We start from the raw sequence: 26,132 nt of genomic DNA, 5'->3' as shown, positions 1-26,132 counted from the left end.
GGGAGTCTGTGAAGGATGATGAGAGGTGTAGGAGGAGTAAGGAAGTCAGAACAGCAGAGTTGACTGGCCAAATAAAGAATTTCATGGATTAGGACCGTTGTGTGTCTATAGAGACAATAAATGCACAGTTTGATGTCAGTTTGGAAACTGTACTTACAATTATTCGTGAGGAACTGAAGATGTGGAAGATTTGCCCAAATTTTGTCCCAAAGGTGTTTCATCCTTGTCATAGGCTATTTGACCAAAATAGGCATCAAGACAGTCTCTCACCCTCCCTATAGTCGACATTTTGCCCCCCTGTGACTTTTGGTTATTTCCTAAGTTCAAGGAAAAACTTAGAGGCTGCCGTTATTAGACAACTGAGAGGCTGTGACAAAATTATGGAGGTTACAGCATCAGTCTCCTCAGTCAACCAAACTGCACCCCGACTATTTCTCTCACCATACCTGAAGCCGACGAAGACATCACGGACGTCAGAGAGATGATTAAAAAGCAAACTAAGCACATACAGGAGTTAAGCAACCAGATGAGGAATCAAACCATGATGCAGCATAGGTCATACTGTCCTCAACAGGACAACTTTCGTCAACGGCGCTCTGAGAGTCGGAACAGATACCCTCGTAGACAACAACGATATATGATTATGCTATTATCATCGACATTATGGAGAAAAAGCTGTGAGATGCCAACAGCCCTGTGCATTTACACAAGCATCTAAATCATCAGGAAACGATACGGCCAAGTGGTTAATGCGACTGACACCTCTGGCTGGCATCATATGCGTCGCACTTTCTACGTCACTTACAGGAATTCAGACATACATTTCCTCATCGATACAGGAGCAGAAGTGAGTGTTATTCCAAGCAAGCTGATAAAGTAATGATGAACGTAGATACCGTTTGTTTTACAAGCCACGAACCACTCCCCCATTCCAACCTACAGTCACAAATCGATGACATTAGACGTAGGATTAAAACCCACATTTCAATGGATATTCACAGTAGCGATTCTCCCATTTCCAATACTTGAAGCAGATTTTTTATACTGTTTTGACATACTCGTCGACATAAAATGCGGGAGAATATTGGATAACAATACCGGATTATCAGTGCAAGACAGAATCAGCAAATTGGCAAAAATAAGCTGTCGTAGTAAAATACACAAAAGACATATACACATATACTTCAACAATTTGAAAACATTACGCAACCTGTCTACATGGGCAATAATATCAAATATGATGTCACGCATCATATACAGACTGAAGATCCACCCATAAGCGTGCGCCCATGCAGACTCTGTCTCAATCACTTAAAAGCAGCTAAACAAGAGTTCCAACACATGCTGGACCTGGGCATCATTCATCCGTCTCAGAGCAACTGGTCGTCACCATGCCACTTGGTCCCCCAAGATGACATCAGGTGACTAGTGCCCTTTTGGAGATTATAGGACACTTAACAGCCGAACAGTACTCAATAACTATCCGATCCCTCACTTTTATGATTTTTCCAATTCACTCAATGGAAAATCGATTTTCTCCAAAATCAACCTCATGCATGTGTACAATCAAATCCCTGTCAACCCCAAAGACATCCCCAAGACTGCCATTACTACTCCATCTGGACTTTTTGAATTCATTAGAATGCCTTTCTGAGTGAGAAACACCGCCCAGGATTTTCAATGGTTCATAGACGTAGTTACACCTGGGTTGCCTTTCGTTTACATGTACATCAACGATTTATAAGTGGCAACTTCGTCCACAGAGGAGCATATTCAACACCTCAACAAATTATTTCACAGACTATTGGAATACAGCGTGATTATCAATCCTAACAAATGTGAATTCAGTGTTTCATCATTATCTTTTCTTGGTCATATTATTGACAAGGACGCCATTCATCCCCTGGTTCAATCTATTGTTGATTATTCTGTTCCCACTTCTCTTCGTAAACTATGGGAATTTCTTGGTTTAATTAACTTTTACAGATGATTCTTACATCACTGTGCCGAATTGGCATAGCCCTTAACTGATCTTCTTCGGAATGGATAAAAAAAGAACGAAGGGATTACACTAAGCGAACACGAACTGCACTCTTTCTCAGTTTAAAAAATAAAAATTCTTTGCAAATGCTACATTGTTGACAGACACACCAATTGCGTTATTCGTGAATGATTCAGAGGAGTTTTACAACAATCCATTGATGGTTTTTGGCAACCATTATCCTTCTTTTCTAGAAAAAAAATACAGTACTTTCACTATTGTTACCGATCACAAACCACTGTAACACGCTTTATTCACTAAGCCTGGCAAACATTCGTCCAAAGAAGCTTGTCACTTGGATTACATTTCACAATTTACTTCGGGCATTAAATATGGCAAAGGCACCCAAAATACTGCTGCTGACACACTATCGTGTATGCATGCTAACACCATTCAGATTGTTCACAATATGGATCTTCATCAGATCACTAAGGATCACTAAGGAACGATGGAAAATTAAACAACTTACGATGATCTCCTCCTAGTTTCAACTTTCAACAAGTTCCCTTGCCTTTCTCAAACAAATTTTTTTTGGTGCAACACTTCAACTGGACATGAACATCCATACATACCTCTCCAACACAGACAAGCAGTTTTTTTTTTTTTTCGAAATTACACAATTTATTGCACCCAGGTGTTCAAGCAATATATAAATTGGTTATGTTGTTTCATATGGACCACTATTAACAAGGACATACACGGCTGGTCACAGAGTTATATCTCTTGCCAGAAATCCAAAGTCACTCAACATATTAGCGAAGTTCCTTGTTCTGAGGTTCGTTTTAAACATGTTCACATCGATATAGTGGGTACATTACCACCTTTGAAGAACTTTACATATCTGCTCACTTGCGTCAACAGATTCTCTAGATAGCCTGAAGCCATACCCATCACTGACATCTCTGCCAAGACTCTCACCAAAACAATCGTTTCACAGTGGATATCAAGATTTGGTGTGCCGGAAATTATTACCACCAACAGAGGTGAATAGTTCGATTCCTATCTTTTCACTGAACTTTCCCGTCTACTTGGATGCAAGCACATACAGACCACACCTTATCACCCATCCTCGAACAGCTTGGTTGAATGCCTCTATCGCCAACTGAAAGTTTTTCCTACCTCTCGTACTCCTTGGTATCAGATCTACCATTAAAATGGACATTAGACTTACAGCTGCCGAGATCATGTATGGAACACCTCTGACCTCACCAGGACAAATGATTGCACCAACCGCCATTAAATACACACTAGACCCGACTAGCTATATGCCTCACTTGAAGAAGTACATGTCGAGACATTGGCATGTCAAACCAAGGGCCCAGAAAACTATGATATTCACACATGTCTTCGTAAGAAACAGTGGAGTACCCATGCATCTGCAGCCAACCTACTCCAGTCTTTACAAGGTTTTTAAAAGATATCCGAAACATTTCATAATAGATAAGAATGGCAGACATGACTTGATCAGTGTTGATCGACCGAAGAAAGCATTTTTCGACAACACAGACTGTAGTACCACAGTGGTACAGACACAAATCTCAGGAGATTCATTAACTACAGCCATGCCTATCGATACTGTGCTACCTAGTGCTACAACTTCCACCAAATCCGGCAGACACATAAAGCATCCACTCCGTTTTGCTACCTACACCCAGTGAAATATTTGCAGCATTTGTATTCTTTCTTCTTAGATTGACTGTTCGAGGGGAGTCATGTAGCACCTGCGACATATGGCCAAAACAAATCTCCAGCAGGAACATTTTCATAGCAATCATCGTTTTCAACATATAACGTCGTGATGTGACCACCCACACACATGGAACAAAGGAACTAAGATACAGCAAACTGGCTGGAACATTCGCGAACATCGCTATATAAAAATTTGCTGTGGAAAATCAAATCAGTTTTTCTCTTGTTTTCCCAAGAACTGGATGTTTAAATTAACTCTGTCACAAGGGAGATGTTAAAATCCCCCATCTTAAATTCACGTGCCAAAACAGATGCACCTTAATTCTCATCATAGAAAGTTATCAAATCGAACGAAAATTTAATTTTCCTCTTTTAAACCATTTTATTTTAATTTTTATTTACTGTCCTTATGAGATGAACACGAACGCTGTGAGAAATTCCACATACTACCGCCATCTTCCTTTTATGCCGGCCATACAGCTATAATAGCCGGTCTGTGATTGGTTTAAATTTGAATGTGTCAGGTGATTTGACTTGCTGCCTTTTTTGTATTCATGCGTTTATTTTTCAGTCTAAGAAAGCACACGGAACAGTATAGACTCAAACCAGCAGCTCTTACTAGAGAGCCAAGACAATTCCTTTATGGACACCAAACAGTTGGTGAACGAAGGACACATCTCTACAAGCAGAAACAACTTATTTTGCTGAACCTAATCAAATCAAGGGGGACATTCTACTACTGTTCAGCATGTTATTATCCAATTATTGGATCTTTTTTATTTCTTCTTGAGTCCTTGATTATAGGAACCATCATTCCCGCCATGATCATCAGTTTAAAGGTATGGCTTTTTTTTGTGGAATCCATTTGCTTTTGCAGGGAGGAAATTGAGCGTGTGGCAAAGAAATTTCTTACAACGCACACTTTCACTCTTATGGTTCAGTAATTTCAAACCTTGTGCTACTCTCACAAAACCCGCACCGTATTAATTTTGCATTACAAACACTCCACACAAGAAAACACTTATGTTGGAACAATTTAAACTAATATTTTTGACACGTAAATAAATGTTGTTTATTTCATGCTAATACAGTGATTTCGAGTTCTTTGCCAAGTGTTCTTATTTTCCAGAGTTATTTCTATATTTTTACTCTTGTTTATGCGAGGATATGCCTTGGTGAAAACATTCTATCAGTCGGCGATCTGGTTAAATTTACCTTTAATGGTCCCACGGATACCTTCCTACTTTTGACTTCAAGAAGTTGCAGCACCTGCAACCTCGGCCCTAAAAATTGATAGATCCCAATTATGAATTGGTGGACATCGACTCGACGACTCACACCCTTACAAATTGGTGACTTCTCCTAAAGTTCTACAAAGTTAATATTTATTTTCAATTAATGACATTTAATTACACAATATCTCCTACCAAACTAATTCTGGGTACTTGATGAGGAGTGTGGACAGATGCGCAAACGTTTGCTTTCCACGATTCGCTCCCTTAGCAGACATGCGCAGAAGGTTTCAGTGGTCTATTTAGCCGTTGAATTACGTCAAGTACAAAGTAGAATCAACAGCTAACTTATATTGGACTTATATCTAAGCTATCTATTTAACTTTTTTGTGCGCTATTTTATTTCACAACTACATTTTTTTCATTTTTTTTTTTTTTTTTACTCGAACGTGTTTTCTGCTTTGACTTTTTTTTCCTTTGAGTAAATTTCATTTATACTTTTATTTTGTGCTTGTTTTGATTTTATTTGTTTATTTTAAATTTATTTTTATTTTGAAAACCTTCTGCGCATGTCTAAGGGAGCGGCTCGTGGAAAGCAAACGTTTGCGCATGGGTTCACACTCCTCATCAAGTGCCTAATTCTGTTTTGTTTTTGTTCGTTTGTTTTTCTTTTTGTCTTTTTGTTGTTGTTTTTTAGGGGGTATTAAATTATATTTTAACTCTGATTTTGAAGTTAAATTTCATCAGTACCAGTTTGTCATTTAATTATTAATTGAACGAAATTGTGATAAAACTATGTGATTCTTGCGTGCGAGTCTAGAGTTCAACGTAATAAAAAAATTAAAACAAAAATAAAGAACAATCTTTATGATGTACTTAACTACGTAATCGTAACATAACGAAAATATCATATTCCAAAAATCACGTAAATTGATTAATAATTTTTTTTAACTAAGAAAATCAAATTTTATGAGTAAAGGATAGCGTTGTGTCTTGATCCGTCATATTTAATAAATAAAAACAACTCAATTCGAACGACTGAGATCAAAATCACTCTTGTAATGGCTACGATTTACTATTAAAATCGTAAAAGAATGATTTTCAATATAAAAAAAAAACTGGTTGATCAAACACAAAAAACAAACAGGTAAGTAGAAGAATAACTTATCTTGCCTTTGGTAACATTTATTTGTTGTGTATTTACTTTTTTCGCCTTTTCTTTTTGCTTTGTTGGCTATTCTTATAAATGCTCATAAGTTGCCTCAATTTAGTCGATGTACATCCTCTACAATTCGTCCCTTTTAGTGACTTCGTTACTCTCGGGTTATGGTATGGCCTGTTCAGTCTGTTTGGATCCACCTTCCAATGTTTACCTTTTCTTTAAGAAGGTATTAGTCTATGCCCCTAACTACGGAATTGCTAAAGCATTTTTGTAAGCCAAAGTGTGTTAATCCTTATACACTCGCTTTTCAACTTAACAATTAACGTTTTGTCTAACCTCCTAAGGTAAAAAAATAAAAAATAAAGTTTACTGGTTTTATCCGGGGTAACACCAGATCTTCCTGGTAGTATTGGATAAAGTTGCCTCTTATCAAAAATAAAAAAATGTCTTCTTCTTTTTTTTTTACATAGGCATCACCACTTATCAAGGCCTTGATGCCACTCGAGGATAAGGGTTAAAGCGTGTACAATAGAAATTGGATAATTTCACTGAGAAAAGGTGATAACTGTAAATAAATGATATAGTTGATATATATTCACCCTAGATGGGCTGAACCGATTTCTTCTGAAGGAGAAAGTTTCTAGTGAATATCAAATTCACTAGCTGTCCTCAGTTGCATGTATCTTGATAAATAAAATTTAAATATTTTATTTTATTAATTATTTATTTACAATCTCTGTAAAAAAGAAAGAATGAATGAATGGGGGGGGAGAAAACTCGATTGAAAACTAACAAATAAAAAGAACTTTTAAGGTAACTTTCCTTAAACAATTACCTTCCAAATATCTTCAACTGGATCTTTAAACGGAATAAATTTATTATTAAGACATTTGTTTTGTAAATTATGCTAAACTCCGAGTAAATTAATAAAAATCTGTAACATAAGAACAAAAGTTATTATAATTATTGGGTGATAAGGGGACACCATCTGGATTGGTAATAAATAATTTTTAAAAATCGGGGTGAAAGGCTGCTTATTATTTATTTACAAATAAAAATCGCCTTGTGTTTTTGTTTTTGTTTAGATTAAAAAACGAATTTACCTTTTGAAACTATCTATGATCAATTGAGATAATATGTGATATTGCTGTTATATGAGCTGGATATTGGGCAATATTTTATTTTTATCTTATCTTACCTATGTTTTTCTCTTTTTGGAAGCTTCCATGTTAGCAAAGCGAGATCAACCAATTGCTGTTCGTTGATCGCATCACGTGATAATCGTCCGGGTATAAAATGCTTGCCCGTAAAATATTCGGCCTCTTTTCCACTAGACGGTTGGAAGAGACGAGTGTGTGTGTGTGAGAGATTTAATAATATAAAAATTAAGTTAAGTTAAATTTAAAAAAAAAAAATGGCTGGAGCAGCTATAAACGGCCAAACCAACGGCGATCACTATCAAGAACTGAACAACCATTACGCTGACGAATGCAGTCAGGATGACATCGATACGTTTCTTTTTACATCCGAATCAGTTGGAGAAGGCCATCCAGGTAGAGATGATTTCTTCTAATTTGGATTTCTTATACAAAACATGGCAAAATATCCTGAAAACGTGAATTAAATTTTTTTCATTTTGTTTGGAGTGGTTGTCTTTTTGGAGTGGGGGGGGTCTGATATTTAAAAGGTTTTATTTTTCTATTAATTTTATATATTTATTTATTTTTTTTAAATCTTATTATTCACAAAACACCGGTCATCTCTCGATTGCGTTTCTCTTCATTTATTGTGTGTTTTGTTTTTATTTAATCTAAATTTAGACTTTATTTCGGAATGCAATCGCTGTCTGTATTATAAAATATCTTAAAAGAAAATAACCAGGGTTTTTTTTTCATAAGAAAATAAAAAAAAAACACGCTTGCTCATAGAACTTTTTTTGAACTCCCTAAAAAAAAAAAAAAAAAAAAACGGATTTAAAATTTAAATATCAATCAAACTATTTTAAACACAAATTGACTTTATGTAATTAGCATTTGTTTATTTACTTTACAATTCTGAAATTTACGTTGTCCGACCTCCGAACACGTGGGTAGCAACCCGCCTTTTTACGAAAATAACGAAAATAGTTTTGGTATGTATACAAATTCTCTTTTTAAAGGCAATTTTAATTATTTTGTACAAACTGTTTATGTAAACATCTAAGATGGCGGCACAAAATCGATAACTTGGGATTTATAGGAGGTGGGGGTACTCCCATAACTTGATATATGCTTTAAATTATCTTAAACAAGTTCTAACCATTGTCCTTAACGATCAGTCAAGATCGCGTGTGTCAGTTCCTGGCCTATATGTAACTTTGATAAACTTAATTAGTTTTTTATTGCGTTTTTGTTTAATGCTAAGAATCGAATATTTATCAAAGCCAAAACGAGTGGTGTACATTGTAAGCATGACTGAATTTCTGTCGACCAGTCACCACCTAAATAGGCTTGTAAAATTACATAACTTCATTTTTATTGGGAAAGGTGTAAATCCATATATCCACCTCTCCAGCTATGGTAAACTAAGACCTGTACCTTAGTTGTGCAAGAGAGGGGGGGGGGGACCCCTCGGGTACGTGTAAGGAATGGGTGCCCAGGCGATTCTATTATGAACTAGTTTCAAACACACACATATATATATATATATATATATATATATATATATATATATATATATACATACACTAACTACATTAAGCATGTGAAGGGTACAGTTAAGGTTTTGTTGTTTGTTTTTTTGTCTCTAAGAACTCAACATAGGTAATGACTTTCAAATTGCAATCCGATTCGGGCATTTCTGAACTGATTCCAAGTACTGGAACTCCTAACAAGTACTGTCTCCGAAATAATTCTTTCTCACCTCCTGTTTCCAGTTGTCTGGACTCTAGCAATGTCTGTTAAGATGTGGGGCCCTTTGGCGATTACATAACCATTATTCTTCACGCATATATATATATATATATATATATATACACACACACACACACACAGGGCTTTCGATAAATAAAAGGTCTTTTTTCTTTAGTGCAGCATTTTTAACGATTTTTTTGACAAATGTCCATAATCGATTCCAAAAAATTTAAAGATGAAAAACCTGTTTGCATAATTTGCTTATGAACCGTGTCCTATTTCAGACGATTTTAAGGTTAAATTTAATTTTTACGGTATGTTTTTTGAATAAAAGTATAGGATAGTTAACAAATACCTCGTTCTCATGTTAAGAATGGGCCATTTGGGGTTCTAAATAATGACATTATTTCAGCACGGTCCGTAAACTGCAAAAGTACATATTTTTAATGAGCTAAAGGGGGCCATAAGATTACCGTAGGGTTGACATTTCCTAAAAGAAACAAGTTTTATTTTATTTTGATAATTAATAACTCTATAAACTCGTCTCTACGTCCCCCTGGAAAATTGAGGAATATATGATCGTTGGTGTGGTGTCTGGTGTACTGTAACTGTAGTTTTAATTTCGCTGTCAGTACTTTACTTATGTAAGTAAATTGGTCTTTATCAATATAAATAAAAATAACCATCTTTTACAGAGGTATATATATTTACTTTTTGCGTAGAAAAAAAATCTAAATTAGATTTATTTTTAAATTCTATAGTTAAAGTCAACCTTATTGTTTTTGTTGTTTTGTTTTGTTTTTTACTTATTTTCACCTTTAAAAAAAAATTTCACCTCGTGGATATTTTATGCCATGAATTGCATTTCTTTTGAATTGTACTATAGGGGAAAGGAGCGTTGGAATATTTCGCTTAGTTATTCAACCCTACGCAAATCGAATATTGACTTGAAATTTCCTTTCCTGAAACACTAATCAACTTTTGGCGGATTTGAGCGAGAACCCCCACCCCCAAGAACGGCTTTCGGAATAAACACCCACAAACTCTCCATGTTAAGAACAGCTTTCGGTTTTTTGCAAATTTGCAGTGGATTATTATTAATTGGACACTAATAGGGTTTGTATTACTGTACACATAGATTCGAAAAAGTTGTCAAAAAACAAATATATAACAAATAAATGTTATCAAAGGCAAGATAAGTTACTTTTCTGCCAAACTGGATATATTTTTTGTTTTTATTCAATGTAACATATTTATTCAGCTCGAAAAACATAGTGTTTACCGATGTATTCGAAAATTCAAGATGGCGTCTCACACCCTCTTTACCACCGTAAGTTTGGAAAAAGGTGTTATAAATAAAAAAAACTATACAAAATACTATTAAAAACCCGCCGAATATATGTCAACCTATGTCACGGTAACATATATTGAGCGAGTTTTTAACAGTATTTTATCCGGTTTTTTATTTATAACATCTTTTCCCAAACTTACCGTGTTAAAGAGAGAATCAGACGCCATCTTGAATGTTCCAACATCGGTAAACACTATGCTTTTCGAGCTGAATAAACATGTTACATTGAATAAAAACACGAAAAATATATCCAGTTTGGTAGAAAAGTAACTTATCTTGCCTTTGATAACATTTATTTGTTATATATTTGTTTTTTGACAACTTTTTCGAATCTGTTTACAGTAATACAAACCCCACTAATATATAGGGGGGGGGTCTCATTCAGGTCCGCAACTTTTTAATATAAAAATATAATTTTACTCGTAACCGTCATCGGGTTCTTCGAAGATTTATTAAATTGTGTGCTTGTGCTGTTCTGTGCACTTATTGATCAATAGGTTTTGCATTCTTTAAAGCCCTTGTTAAAATAATGTCTTTTTTATTTATTTATTTTGTAAACTATTAAAACATTGAAGTTCGATTTCTAATTTTGATGAAATATCAATGTTATGCAAGACGTGAAAGAATGTGATATTCTAACAGCCCCTATACTACAATTGATTTTATGTAATGCTTGTAAATTCTGGTTATTTGTATTGTGTCGTGGCCGTGCTGAAATAATGTTTAGAATACCATTGGCTTCGGGACAAGATTAAAGTGTAGTATCTGTTCTTCAGATGCTGCTTGCTGCACTTCAATTTCTTGTTCTGTCAGTGGAGGAGAAATCCTTCACGACTGAGACAGTTTTTATTTTTGTTCCTTTTTTTCTACATAAAAAAAAAAACGACCCTGTGGTGTCTAACTGTGCTGCGGCGCAGCACCGCACCCGCGGCATTGTAAATAGGAAATATTTTGTATTTTCACCTAACAATTAAAAAATATCAAAATTTAATTTAACTTGAAAAGTCTAGAACAATAAGTGCATAAAGCACCATTCTTACAAAAAAAGATGTGCTTTCAAGAAAGTATTGTCTTCATATTTTCAATATTTCTGGCCTTCTCGTAATCGCCCCCTCTCTTTAATGTCACATTCAAATGGTGTAACCCCAAATTGGGCGCACCCACCGCACCGCGCACCACCACTATCCCCTAATAGCTTGGTTATTTTTATCTCACCTCATTTATTTTTATTTGCTTTACTTTCGTATTTAATATACATTGGGCCTTAGTGCTACAACACACCGGAATGTTGCTGTGTACAGAACATATCGGAAATGGTTTTGTCGTTGCCAAAGAGTAAATTAGTGCAGACTGCAGACATTATAAATGAAATCATTTCATTTTTTTACCTCCTAGTTTAATGTTCGGATTAATCATCTCGTCCTCGTGTTAAGAGTGGGATTAATTTTTTTTTTTTTTTTTTTTTTCAATATTAAATGAAATTTTGGTCGATTTTAACAGAAACCAACAAAACAAAAGGTAACAAAAACATTGTATATTTGTTTTTAAAACAAATATACAATAAATTACCATAAAATTAAATATTACCAAAGGCAAGATAACTTTCTTTTCTATTTATCTGGATAAGTTTTTCTTGTGTTTGTTTTTAAACCCCTTTTGGGTTCCAAAGAAACCGCGTGTCCTCTCTGCTTAGTTATAAGGGAGAAAAATTGTTTTCAAAGGTTTGGTTCTGTTTTAAGATCTCTGCTTTCATTTTGTGTGGTTGCCTTTCGACTTGGGTTTTACAAAGTCAATATTGGCAACTAATGAGGTTAATCTGTTGAAATCAAATTCCGCGTGTCTGTTTACTTTATCAGCTGATCGTTCTGCCTCACGATGAATGCCCTGGAAGAGTCCCTTCTGATATTTACCAGTTTTAAACTAAACTAAGTTGGCTGTTTTCAGAATAATATCTTTTAACTGGTAAACATTAATCATAGGGGGCTTTTCTATGGCATTCATCGTGAAATAGGACGATCAGCTGATAAAGTAAACAAACACAAAACTTGATTCATAACTGGTTAATCTGTATGAACGCAGTTGTTTTCTTTTCAATTTAATTGAATAACTTAAAGCAAGGTAGTAGACAGGCTTGTGTTGTCGGAGTATACCTTCCGACTTTGCACCCCTGATAATAAAATGCATTGTGTAAAGCTAAACCATAACTTCATGTTGGGCACAGACTTGTTTGTTTGTTTGTTTTTTTTGGGGGGGGGTATGCAAATATTAACTCTTAAATGTTAATGATTTTTCAAAAATTGTTTGAACAGGTGTTTCCATTCGCATATATTTGCGAATGCTTTGTCAAACTTAAATTTTAAACTGAATACAAAGTTTTTTTTTTTTTTGTTGTTTGTTTGTTTTTTTTTAATTGTTTTTTGTTTTTTAGCCGATTGACCCAGCATTACCTGGAATTAAATAAACCCTATTTTTTGTGTCCATTACCTAGCGGGGAGGGGACACTTAGTATTGACTGGATTAACATTAACGGAAATAGATTTGCTTAAATTTAGTCTTTAACTCCATCGAGCACATCGGGCGTTTTTTGAAGCATCAATGCTGTGCCAAGCTTTGAACCTCTTTGACATTGATATTTCTATAAATTTCGTTAGAAAATGTTGTAGATGTCAAGCACGAACGCAACATCCCCCCCCCCCAACGATAATCATGAATGAAATGTGTATCCTGGGTAATATAATTAATCTTATAGGATTCTATAGAGGGAGGGGGTCCTTAGTTCAAAGCAAAGTGTATATTCTGAACAAAACATTGCACTTGAGTTTGTACTTAATGTTTAGGCATGGAGATTGGAACAAAGTGATTAAACGATTATACACATTGAGAGATGGAAAAACTAGAACAAACTACTTTATTACAGAAGAATAACATGGTTTTATAATCTTCAAAGTAATTGACAGGCGTTTCTTAATCTGGAAGATGATCAAAAGAATTTTTTAAAAAATGTCTTGACACTTATTTAGCATTAAATTTATTTTAAAAAAATATATAAGTAATATAGGAGGGAAATGTTGTGCATTTCTAATAATTACTTAAATAAACACAAGGCCAAACGACATTGCTATTAACAAAACAATAAAGGGTTTAAGAAAAAGGCGAGATTGTATCTCGGACTGGAGAGAAAGTGTAAATGTCTGTTTGAAGGTGTCGTCTGCCATCAGACTGCAGTCGTAGCAGTGGGAGGGGTGAGTGAGAGAGGTCTGTATAGGTCGCTTGCTGGCGTCTCTTTGGCGATCGCAGCTGAGATCCCAAAGGGCTAAAAATAGTCCTAAGGGGGACAGCTCAAATCAATGTGCCCTGCCAACCGATTGGTCAGTGTGTCCGAATCACTTTGGCGCCGGGTATTGATCCGCTTATAGTAAATAGTTTGTTAACTGCTACAGTAAATTGCAGGGAAATCTTTGATACACGATTTTAATGGGAACTTATAGCCATTTTGCATCTGGTTTTGTACCTTGATAGTTCGAATTGTCTTCCCCTTATTTATAAACATAATCAAAACATAACTCATCATTTTCTCATAAAATTGCTTTTTTAACTAAGAATTTAAAAAACACTCACTTGATCGATTTACCTAATTTTTGGAATATATCTTCGTTCTGTGACAGGTACAAAAGATTTTGTTTTGGAAGATTGGTTTAATTCTATATAAACACTAAAATCTCTGCAAGTTTTTTTAGAAAATAAATTAAATTGAGATGCCAATAAATCAAACAATTTTTACGTAACCGAAACTATTACTTTTTATTAAACAATATGAAAATTAATGTTACATCATTAGCATGAAGCGAAGCGGTGTCAACGGAAAATGTCTTCGTTAAATTTTTGTTCACCTAAAAATCTATATGCGTTTTTGTAAATTTATTTTCACATGTATAAACTGAATAAAACGTATTGAATATTTTGCGATCACAATCGTTTTACTTTCCTTAAAATAAAGACAAAAATCAAAATATATGCCTGATTATTAAATGAACATTTTGGTGTCTTCAATTTTCGTTCAATTGTAATGGCTTTTTTGAAAACTCGTGCTCTATTTGTTTTGGAGCGTTGATGGAATGTCATGCTCTATTTGTTTAGGAACATGGGTGAAATGTATCAAAAATTACGACAATTCAGAGTAGAACTATTGTTTTAGTAAAGATTTTCAATATAAGCTAAACATGTTGGCCAGTTAAATTTATTTTTTGACCGCGTTACTATAGTATCATGCTAATATATTAAAACTGTAAAATGTTTTATCTATAGGTAGTCATTATTTTTAAGACATACTAATTTTTTTTAAATCTATACCAAGAATCTAAATCTTTTGAGAAAAAAATACATTTTTGAACACTGATTCTCTCTCTCCCGATGACGTTCAAATTCAAGCGGACATATCGTCATGGTAACTACTGTCTTTACGGACATCCGTAGTTACAATAGGAAATTGCGCAAAATAACCAACCTCAATCCCGATTAAGACGAATCTATAAATATTTCCTATGAAAATGTAGGCTCAGTGCACATATCCTTTGTCATAAAATCAACTATAGATGACCTCTGACCTGTTGTTTATACGTTGATTGCACTTAACCGCTTATCGGTATATTTTTAAAAGTACGTTCATTCGCTGGGAGTTAATGGAACCTTCATTAAATATGAATAAATTTACAATTTTTTGTTTCAAATCAAGAACATGAATTCTGTCTTTTCGACTCTATCGAAATAGTTGTCAGTTTCTTCAATATGTTGTTTGTTTGACCTGGTCTTCATTGCATCACGAAAACTGGCTTCCTTGTTGGTCAACTGTTGTTCATAATTTATTACAGCCAGGTTAAAAAATACAGTAAATTTCAGGCTTTCAAAAACATCTTGTTTAAAATTCCTTTAGATAAAGATCTGTATATTAGAACTAGAATAGTCCCTCTTGGTTGTTTGTGCATTAATTTTTTTAATTTATAGGGGGGGGGGGTCATTTGGTTGGTGGGAGTAATAGCCATGTAAGAGGATGACCTCAAAGGGACGATTTTAGAATTAATATATAGAACTATGGGTTGGGAGGGGGAGTAAACAGGGGTTCTCATTGAATCTTAGTCTTCAAAAGTTTATCCCACAATTATATACAATGCATTTGATAAACGCTTAAATGTTTATGAAATTTGTATTTCTGCAGACTCCTATACAAATCCTTGCAAATATCGCTTCATAAAATGTTTGTAACATTTATTTCTATACTTTTCATAAAATTAATTTTCATATTCAACACATTGACAGCTGATGAAAATCGGTGAAATGAAATAAAATTTAAGTAACCCTATTTAAGTGTTAATTGAATTGAAATGCCATAGTAAAGTTTACGATGTCTGTAGAAATGGTGCTGTAGGTGAAATCACTCAATCCATATGTATAAATGAGGACCCATCAATCTTATTGGAAAGAAAATTCAGTAACAGTAGCATCATGTCATGGCTTTGATTCACCTGCTCAGTTTGATGTTATAAGATCAGGGATAACTACTGCATAGATAAATTATTTCTGGGGAAATGTATTATTTTAAATTAATGGAAAAATCCAATAATCATGACAGAAATAAGCTCCATTCATCTTTTTAGATGCAAGAACTATAAAAATCTCAAATTCGCATATCTGAATTGTGTAGTTAGCAATGAAAACCATTTTTCTGGTCCATTTGGTTTTACGAATTTAAATAGATCTGCATCCAGAAGCTTTTTTTTTGTCCCCCAACAAAAGGAGGGTGGACCTGTAAATTCACCTTTTGACCGTTTGTCTGTCCGTACTTTTCTCAATAACTGTGCCTTGAAATTAAAAAAAAAAAAAAAAAAAATTACAAACATTAAACATAATGCGTTAAAAAAAAAAAAAAAAAAGTAACAGAACGGATTTTCCGGGAAAATTCCGGTTGCCCACCCCCTAGAGGTGCCTTTCAGGTTAAAATGGTTAAAATTGACACTTTTGTGCCTTAAAAAAAATTGATGCCTTGGATTTTTATAAAACTTTCTGAAAAGTTGTAACTAACTGATTTCATTTTGTTTGTCTATACTTTGCAATAACTCTTGGGTGTGTCCCAGAGGCTCTTTTAGAGCTAATAAAAACACTCCATTTTTGGGACTATTTTACTATATTTGTTTAAAATTTTCTGTGTATGTCTATTTAGCAGTTTTGCCTGGTGCTGAACTCAAATTTAAATGTTACGGTCTTGGGAACTCTTGGAGCTAAATAGGGAGGGGGGGCAAATGATAAACTTGGTCTTTTTTTTTTTTTTTTTTTTTGCATGGTGCAGAACTCAAATTTACATATGTTAAGGCCTAAAACTGCACCACTTGTTCATTTTCACCAGAATTTGCCGTCCTCTGGGGACTTTTGGAGCTAAATGGTGGTGGTGGTGGGGGGTAGCAAATGCTGAGCTTAGTCATTTTTTTATGCCTGGTTCACTGTGCACTCATGGGGGGCCATGCATGCTTCACTTGTTAAGTCTTTTGACTGCTTTAAGAATTCATTAGTTGGTTGGCAACAGTAAAAAAAAAGATTGAGCCCTTTAGTAAATAGTTCTTAAGGTTCTGTGTAGTAATGTAAATATGAATGGGGACCAACCACTCGCAGTATGTAGGTGATTCATAACTTGTGTTATTGAAGGAATAAAAATTTAAAAAAAAAAACAATATTTAGAGAATGCTTTTACTGCAGAAAACTTGCTTACTATTACCAACCGAATCCGTATTGAATGGAAGTGATTAAATTTAAAATTCATTACCAAAATTAACTTTACTTTCATCACGATAGAAGGGATATTTATGCTCTATTTTGCATTTATGCATCACACAACAGCTTACCAGAGTCAAAAGTAAATACTTGATATAATAATTTTAACTTGTATTTTGGAACAATTTTATTGGTCAAATGCAGAGAACTTTAACGTAGTTTGAATACTAAACTATCGTGGCCACTTGATATTTTAATGTTTTGTTCAATTGATTAAAAATGCATGGCCATCCTCTACCTTCATTTTAAGGCTTTTGTTAACATTACAATCTTTGAAAACACTTATGTTTTCCTATTGTTTGTTGACCTTTCTCTCATTCTGATTTTGGTGGACGTTTGGAAATTTTATGACGGGTTGAACTCTATACAAGACAAGTATACAATTTTCTTAATTGTTATTCAGTTTATATTAGTGTTGGGACGATTAATCGGAAAAATCAGAATATTTAAAGGTATCGGAATCAAAATTTATACTGATTTTCTGATGCCAAAACTATTCTTTTAATTGCCTTTTTTGTTTAACGCTAAATCTTCTATTGTTGGTAAATATTGATTTTTAAATCACCAGTGAAGCTAAAATCGATAGATTGTCCCCCCACAAGCATATTTTTATGGTTAGGAAAATATTTCCACATTTAACAGGTGTTTTTATGATAATCAGAAAAAATACAACTATATAGTTCAAGATTTATAAAGAATCGGAATTAGGAATTTAGTACGGAATTGGTAATTGTATCAAAATCGGAAAATATTGAATCGTCCCATCACTAGTTTGTATGCTTCAAACATGTATTCTGAAAATGTAAACTGTACAAATCAGTTAAACATGTAATTTCTACCTTTTAACTATTGTCATGTGTATAAAATTCAGAATTATCTCCCTTTATGCTTTCAGCAACCATCTTGTAAACTTGTATGATTTGGTTGCCAGTAAGGTCTTTTGTGACTTTAAAGTTTGTAGATGGAAACTAACAAGGCAATAAAAAACAAATTTCTGACCATTTTATGGCTGGCACTGGATCACTGTTAAATTGGCCTCACTATCTCCTTATCCCTATTCCCCACTCTCTCTCTGTCCCATTGTGTCTAACAATTTATTATTTTATTATATACTTCATGATTAAGGGATCCTGTATATGTAAGAAAATTTTAATCTATTTTTCTTTGGGTGAAAAATTTATTAATGTATAAATCTAATTGAATATTTCATCACATAATTCCTAAAAAAAAAATAACTTTTTCTGGTAGTTTTAAAGAATGAATGAAACTCACTGGCTTAGCTCCTGGCAAATTTTCATTTTTATTGAACCGGTTACAAAAAAAAAAAAAGTGGAGTTAGGGGTTAAAAAGTAATTTTAATTCTATTTTGTTTGCCAGCATTGCTGGAGAACACTGATGTCTCTGCTAATTTATCTATTTCTATGTTTATATTTGGATTAATCAACATGTCTCTTTACTTCACTGAGTAAAGAGAAAGGAGATAAGACACTTGAACGGATGATATTCTAGATAAATTTCCCAGTAGTTGTTTTATTAACTCTATCTCTCATCTGTTTGGTAGCATTTTTTTTTATCAAACTATGTGAACTTGAACACCTGGTATGAGGCTCTTCATGAACCAAACAACTGTTGAAAGATAACTGATACTCTGCTCAAATATTTGTAAACTTGAAAGATGATTTCTAATCAACTATTTCCCTATTTTCTGAGGCTAATAAAATAAACTAATATTGTGGTTCACTTTTGTGCTAAATCTATGCCTCCCTTCCCTCCTTGCAATACATTCACTACACTCATCTAGCTACCACTGTTAACTAAGTCCAATATAAAAGAGTTCTTGTTGAGCCATGCTTTAAATCAAATTCTAATTTCCATCACTGCTGATTGTCTCGCTGATCTTCCGTTAACTCCCTTATGAAAAAAAATCTTGCTGAAAAATCAGTCTTACCTGTTCTGTATTTTATGATGAAATACCTGTGATGCTCTCAACGACTAATTAAAATAAACTTGTTTTCTATCTAAATGCAGAGATTTTAAGTTTATGACTATTGGAAAATTTTGTGTTTAAAATAGATCTTAACAGAATCTTAGAACTGTAATGCTGCCACTACACGTAAAAGTTTTACGTGTAGTGGCAGCATTACAGTTCTAAGATTCTGTTAAGATCTATTTTAAACACACAAAAAAAAACAGAGCATTAAAACTACTGTATTGATTTAGAATTATATTTGCTTTTACTAAAAGCAAATTTAATTCTAAATCTAAAATATAATTCTAAATCTAAACTACTATTGATTTAGAATTATATTTGCTTTTATTAAAAGCAAATATAATTCTAAATCAATACAGTAGTTTTAATGCTCTATTTTTTTTTTTTTTTTTTTCATAAACAAAAAGCAGACAACACTTTATTTTATTCAAAGTTAATTTCATTACAAAAGTTTTCAATGTCAAAAATTATTGACCAAAAGTTTGTAACAAATTGTTTTTAAATAGATTTTTTTTTTTCTTTTAAAAACCAAGATCGTAATATTTTATAGAATTATCTAACATTACAGCTGTATTAAGACTATTTGGCAGGACCTTTTTGCCTTTACTCTAATAAATACTACAGTTTCAATGTTAATTTCTACATATTCCAACATGAATTGAGATGAGGATTGATTATATGCATTTAGATTCTTCAGACAACTGTTTTCATCTCGAGTGTTTCACATTTTAGTTGGTACTTAGGTATATCTTGTCAAACTTGGGAATCTGAATGGAGCCTTTTATTCCATGGGGGTAGTATGCTCTCATTCCATCAGCCATGACTATATAGAAGTCCTAAATAATTCATAATTGTATTGAGTGTCGTCTGCGCTGAGAATTGAACCTTCAACCAAAACATTGAAAATAACACTAAAGATGAGAACAGTAGACTGAAGAATCCAAATACGGAAGTACAGTTATGTAAAACTGATGTTTTTCAATTATTTTTAATCCCTTCGCCAGTTAGTTTCACCTCTGCCAAATTCTGCAGGTTTGCTGGCACTACTTTTGTTTCCAGTATCCCAAGTGGGGTGTAATGCTGGATCATCCCCGTTAACAAAGTTGCAACTAAAGAGTTTATTCACAAAGCAATAGGCCTAGAACTATTTAAAAATTTGGCTAAGACTTTCGAGACCAGCTGAAGATGTTATACATAATCGGTCAACATCTAACCTAGTTCCAGCCCACAAGTCCATCTTTGTCAGTATGGCATTAGATTACAGCCTTCTAGCAGAGAGTAAAAGCCACTGTTGGTTGTGGGTGGTGACCCATGATACTTAGACAGAATCCTAGTGGTTGATTTACTTAGAGGTCGACGTTAAGCACCACTTCTCAACACCACTTTGGCTCTACCCGAACCTTGGATTAACCACTAAGGAGGCTGTCTTATCAGCAGGTGCAAAGTACTGGGGTGCTGTATTGCCATTTGGTGAATGATTCTGGGCCATGCAGTAGCTTCTGGTGGGGCCTCTACATGCCATATTAGTGGGTAATTGTTACGGTTTTACCTTATGTTCTACAAAAAAAATTCTTCGTTTCTTTTTCTCTCTTAGTTTCCCCTCTCTGTCCTGCTCCCTGCTCTAAGCAAATCTGACGACCTAGTCCACAAATTCCAAAATTCCATCATGACAAGTTTCAAGAAAAAATACACGATTAAACCCGGTTCTCCAACTTCCAACGTAGACCCCTACTATCATGTCTCCTTCTCCAACATCAGGGGTCTCCGTTCTAACCTTCCAGAGGTTGAAACCCAATTACAGGAGACTAAACCAGACCTTTTATTTTTAAGCGAAACTGGCATTGGACAGGCTATTTCTCTAGAAGAGTTTGCAATTAAAGGATACTCTAACTTAACTTCTAAATCTGACCCCCAAGATTGGCATGGAATATGTGCCTATATTAAAGATGGCTTTCCATGTGGTAGGGACATCTCCAGAGAAGATCCTAATTTACCCTTTTTTTTTTTTTTTTTTTTTTTTTTTAATTACATTTTTCACCCCAAACAAGGCAAATTGCCACTTTGGTATAGGGGGCTACTATCCGGGGCAACAACTACTGGGGTACTATGTAGGGATTTGGGCAGCAAGATGTCGGTTCACGTTACACTTGAACTTCTGCACGTCAGTACTGTTGGGGAAGCAGGGACCTGGAATGGAATTCCAGAGTCTAGCGGTTCTGGGGAAGAAACTATTGGAGTAAAAAGATCTTTTACATCTAGGGATCTCTACAGCCTGTCGGGTTTGTCGAGGGTGCTCATGTAGTGGGGGCACAAGTGATTGCAGTTCGTCAGAGCATTCACCACTAAAATACTTGTAGAAAAGGCAGAGGGATGCAACATTTCGTCGATGGGACAGAGGCTGAAGCTTAGATGCCAGTTCAGGGCCTATCAGGTTTGCGACTCTCTTTTGAACCTTGTCAAGGAGCGAGAGACTAGTAGCAGATGCACCAGCCCAGATGTGGCAGCAATACTCCATACATGGGCGAATGGTGGCCTTATAGAGGTACAGGATACTTTCTAAAGTAGTAGTTTTCTAGCACGGTAGAGAGAGCCCACCTTTCTTGCAGCGGCCCTGGCAATGCCTTCAATGTAATTGTTCCAACTCATGTTTCCTGTGAATGTTAGGCCAAGGAGTTTGAAAGATGGACTCTCAGATAAAGAGTCGTTGGCCATTGCTATGGGTGGTAGAGAGGGTTTCTTGTAATTATTGAATGAAACTAGTTTAGTCTTGGCAGCATTGAACGCGACAAACCACTTTTGTCCCTATTCCACTACAGATTGGAGGTCTTCCTCTAGTGTTTCTGCCATTTCTTTAGAAATGTGTTCATTCGTCTTCCTGTCGTGCCTGCCATAGAGTGTAGTGTCATCAGCATATATACCCATCTCAGAGGCAATTTTGTCGGGGAGGTCATTTATGAATATCAGGAACAATAGAGGTCCAAGGATAGAACCTTGGGGCACCCCCGCATTTATATCATATTGTTTAGATGTACGACCGTCGAGGACAACCTGGATTTTTCTCTTGTCCAAGAAGGATTTAATTATGTTAAGTATTCTACCAGTGATACCGTATGATCTGATTTTCCTGAGGAGACCCTCATGCCATACCCTGTCAAAAGCCTTAGATATATCTTGAGCTACCGCTCTGCCCTCCCCCGCTTTGTCCAGTGAATGGTATATACGTTCAGAGATCACAGTTAGGATGTCTGCTGTGGAACGGGCTTGTCTAAATCCATATTGTTTGTCGGTCAGTAGTTTAGCATCTGTAAGATGATGGACTAGAGCATGGTTAATTATGGTCTCAAATATTTTGGCAAAAAGTGGGAGGAGGCTAATGGGGCGATAATTTGATGGGTCTGTCCTTTCGCCAGAATTCTTGAATACTGGTACAACAGAAGCAGTTTTCCAACAGCCCGGAAAGCAAGCTTCATTAAGACATTTGTTGTAGAGTTTGGAGAGAACTGGAGCTACTTCGGCTGAGCACTTTTTTAATAGCACAGCCGGGATAAGATCGGGTCCACATGCTTTTGAAGTGTCAAGGTTTTTTATGATAGCATGCACCTGAGCAGGGGTGGTTTTCAGATCGTCTAGCGTGGCGTCTGTCCGCATAGGAAAGTCAGGTAGTGGGTGGTTGGAAGGGTCCAGTGTGGAGTTTGAGGCAAACCGACTGGCAAGCATGTTAGTCTTGTCGGTTGCTGAAGAGACAACTCCGTGATTGTTGGTTAGTGGGGGAATTGTGGATTGTCCATTATTTACTACACTGCTGTAGATTTTCCAGAAGTCTCGAGTTCCTAGTTTTTGTGCTTCGATGCGCTTTTTAGTTGTTTCCGTAAATTCTCTCTTAGCTGTCGCTATTTCTTTCTTAACGTTATTTCTAGCTTCTATATACTTCCTCTAATTAGTTCCCTGATGGCTTCCCAGTCAGCCTTTTTATAATATCTCGTTGTTTTGAGCACTGGCTCTTCAGTTTTGGCTCTAGAGTTAAGGGCGATTTCAACTATTATCACTGCATGATCAGCGTTCCCGAGTGGGCTGTGGGCCTTCGTTATGCAATCATCGGGAACTGTGGTCAAAAACAGATCTAGAAGTGATGCGTGTTGTTCTTCCTGGTCAGGGAAACGGGTTGGAAACGTAACAATTTGTGATAGGAAATGAGATATAGTGAAGCTATGAGTTGTGCTGCCCGCTGCATCTGTGTAAGTAGAGAATCCGAGCCAGTTTTTGTGGTGGACATTAAAGTCACCAAACACATGTATTTGTGCACTAGTGTCGAGGGACAGTGCCGTGTCTATGCTGTCAGATACTTTGTTTATTATGGCGCAGTCCTGAGTCGAGGAAGAGCGGTAGAGAAAATAAGAGTATATATGTGCTTCCGGGTTGCATTAGCTCACACTACTATTTACTCTCTATCGCCCCCCACAACAGCGGAGTTACTATCTTTAAAAGCATATCTGAGAAAATTAACCAAGTCCTATCTGCTTATCCTTCAGCTAACATTCACGTATGTGGAGACTTCAATGTTCACAATGTGGAATGGTTGACCCACTCAAACAAGACCGATGATGAGGGGAGATTCTGTCATGATTTCTCCATTGCTTATGAACTCACTCAGATTGTTCACGGACTCACCCGTATGCCCGACAATGACGGCCAGTGTGCGAGTCTACTAGACCTTTTTCTCACAACTTGCCCATAACTATGTTCAGTTTCTGTTCTGTCTCCTCTTGGATCTTCCAACCACTCTGTTGTATCAATTAAGATAAAAATGAAATGTAATAAGTCCCCAGATGTACCTCTTCATCGTACAGTATATTGATACACTAAGGCTAACTGGGATAGCTTCCGTACATTTATATTGGATCTACCTCTGCGTTCCATGTTTAAAGAGGATATGTAGTATCAGACCTGACGGAATGGTTAATTGTAGGTATAGACCGTTTCATACCCTCGAAAGTTCCAGCAAAAACCTAACAGCCAGCCATGGTTCTCTCCAGAATGCGCTGCTGCCATTGCGCACAGAAATCACTTTTTCCACTGCTTCCAACATAATAGATGTATGGAAACTAAAGCTGCTTTCAGGACTGCCAGCAACCATTATAAGAAAGTAATAAAGAACGCAAGAGAGTTGTATGCTCAGTCCGTCAAGTCCAAAGTAGCTGAGCAGCGGCTTGGTTCCCACCAGTTTTGGCAAATAGCAAACAGAATCCTGAACAGAAGCGTGTGCTCTATCCCAACTATCATCAATGCACCTGACAAAGCCAAACTCTTTGCCAAGAACTTTGCAGCTAATTCTACCCTTTGCGACCAAGGCCGCCAACCCCCAATATTTCCTCCTGCATCAGAAAACACGCTATGTGATATACATATATCTGTACATGATGTTGCCAAGCTAATCAAAAACCTTGATTCCAGTAAAGCAACAGGCCCTGATGGTATTCCAATTATAGTACTCAAAAAAACTTCAACCAGAACTAGCGCCCATACTTACAAAACTGTTTGAATGTTGTCTTAAGGAGAATAGCTTCCCATCACCCTGGAAAATCTCATGAGTATGCCCTGTATTTAAGAATTCAGGTGATCGCTCATCCTCCTCTCAGTACAGGCCAATAAGTCTGTGCGTCATGAGTAAGTTGCTGGAATCTGTTAAATACAGAAGTAATCAACTATCTCAACAAAAATAACCTTAGTGACACTCAATATGGTTTCCGTTCTGCTAGATCTACAGCAGATGTGCTTACAGTTATTTATTTCATAGGATTAGCAAATCTCTCGATGGAGGCAACCTTTCTAGGGCAATTGCTCTTGAGATATCTAAGGCCTTTGATAAAGGTTTATTTCACAAGATCTCTAGCTATGGTATAGCTGGAAATGTCTTAATTATTAAATCATTTTCTGATAGGTTCATAAGAGTAGTAGTTGAGGGGCAAAAATCAGAAGCTCACAGTATTAATGCTGGAGTCCCTCAGGGGTCCATCTTGGGCCTAACTCTTTTCCTGATCTACATTAATGATCTTCCAAATCACATCCTTACATCATTTGTAGACATTTCTGCTTATGACACTACCATTTATGGTAGCACATCTAAGACAGTAAATGACCAAGTTCTCTCTGATTCTCTCTCCTCTGATCTTGAGCACGTGGTACAATGGGGAAAGGAGTGGCTGGTTACTTTTAATGCCTCTAAAACCAAGCTTCTCTCTTTACATCAACATTCTGATCCACATCTGGCATCAATTGAAATGGATGGCTCTCATCTTCAGGAGGTCTTAAGTTTTGACAAGCTTCTGGGCTTGACCATTACTCCTGATCTTAAATAGAACACGTACATCAAATCTGTTGCCAAGGCCGCTGGAAAAATGGGATCTTTCTATCGATCCAGTAGATATCTCACTGCTGATGCAATTCTCTATCTATATAAGAGCCAGGTACGTCCAAGGATGGAATACTGTTGCCACATCTGGGCAGGAGCTTCTAGAAAGGACTTGTCCTGCCTTGATAGTTCAAAATAGACTTCGTAGCCTTGTAGGAGATGTCCTTTTCTCTTCCCTGCAACCTCTCTCACGGAAGAGATGTTGCGAGTTTGTCTCTGATGTATCGTTATATTCATGGAAAGTGTTTGACTGAGCTTCAATCTATGGTTCCCCCTCGCCAAACTTTCACAAGAAACACTTGTCTAGCTGAAAACACTATCCATAATTCCAAAGAAGCCCAATGCGATCAATCTGTTTGTCAGGTTAAAAACCAAAAATAAAACGAATTGAAAAATGCTGAACAGTAATTCTCCTTCAAAATATAATGCAGGGAAGTTACATAACACTTTGTAAGGCGATAAGATGATAGAAGGCGCTGGCTAAGAATCAATCAAATGAAAAACACAAATGCAGACACGGCCGCGAACCTATTTTTTCACTTGAGAAT

The 26,132-nt window shown here is 35.7% G+C and overlaps 2 protein-coding genes across 2 annotated transcripts in view; both read left to right on the top strand.

Moving 5' to 3' along the window:
* Positions 1-3,195: 3,195 nt before the first annotated feature.
* On the top strand, positions 3,196-3,699 carry LOC145292724 (uncharacterized). The gene has a single exon (XM_080138760.1). The coding sequence runs from the start codon at positions 3,196-3,198 to the stop codon at positions 3,697-3,699; it is 504 nt and encodes a 167-aa protein (XP_079994886.1).
* Positions 3,700-7,412: 3,713 nt separating this feature from the next.
* Positions 7,413-26,132, top strand: part of LOC145292985 (S-adenosylmethionine synthase-like) — a 41,443-nt gene continuing 22,723 nt past the window's right edge. Inside the window, exon 1 of the mRNA XM_080139228.1 lies at positions 7,413-7,677. Coding sequence (XP_079995354.1) covers positions 7,539-7,677 — 139 coding nt within the window. The 5' untranslated portion in view covers positions 7,413-7,538. The remainder of the gene's footprint in view (positions 7,678-26,132) is intronic.

The sequence above is a fragment of the Euprymna scolopes genome, chromosome 14 (genome assembly GCF_053919585.1).
Source record: "Euprymna scolopes isolate OS-2025 chromosome 14, ASM5391958v1, whole genome shotgun sequence".
In the NCBI taxonomy this organism is placed as follows: Eukaryota; Metazoa; Mollusca; class Cephalopoda; order Sepiida; family Sepiolidae; genus Euprymna; species Euprymna scolopes.
This window is presented reverse-complemented; position numbering and strand designations above follow the sequence as displayed.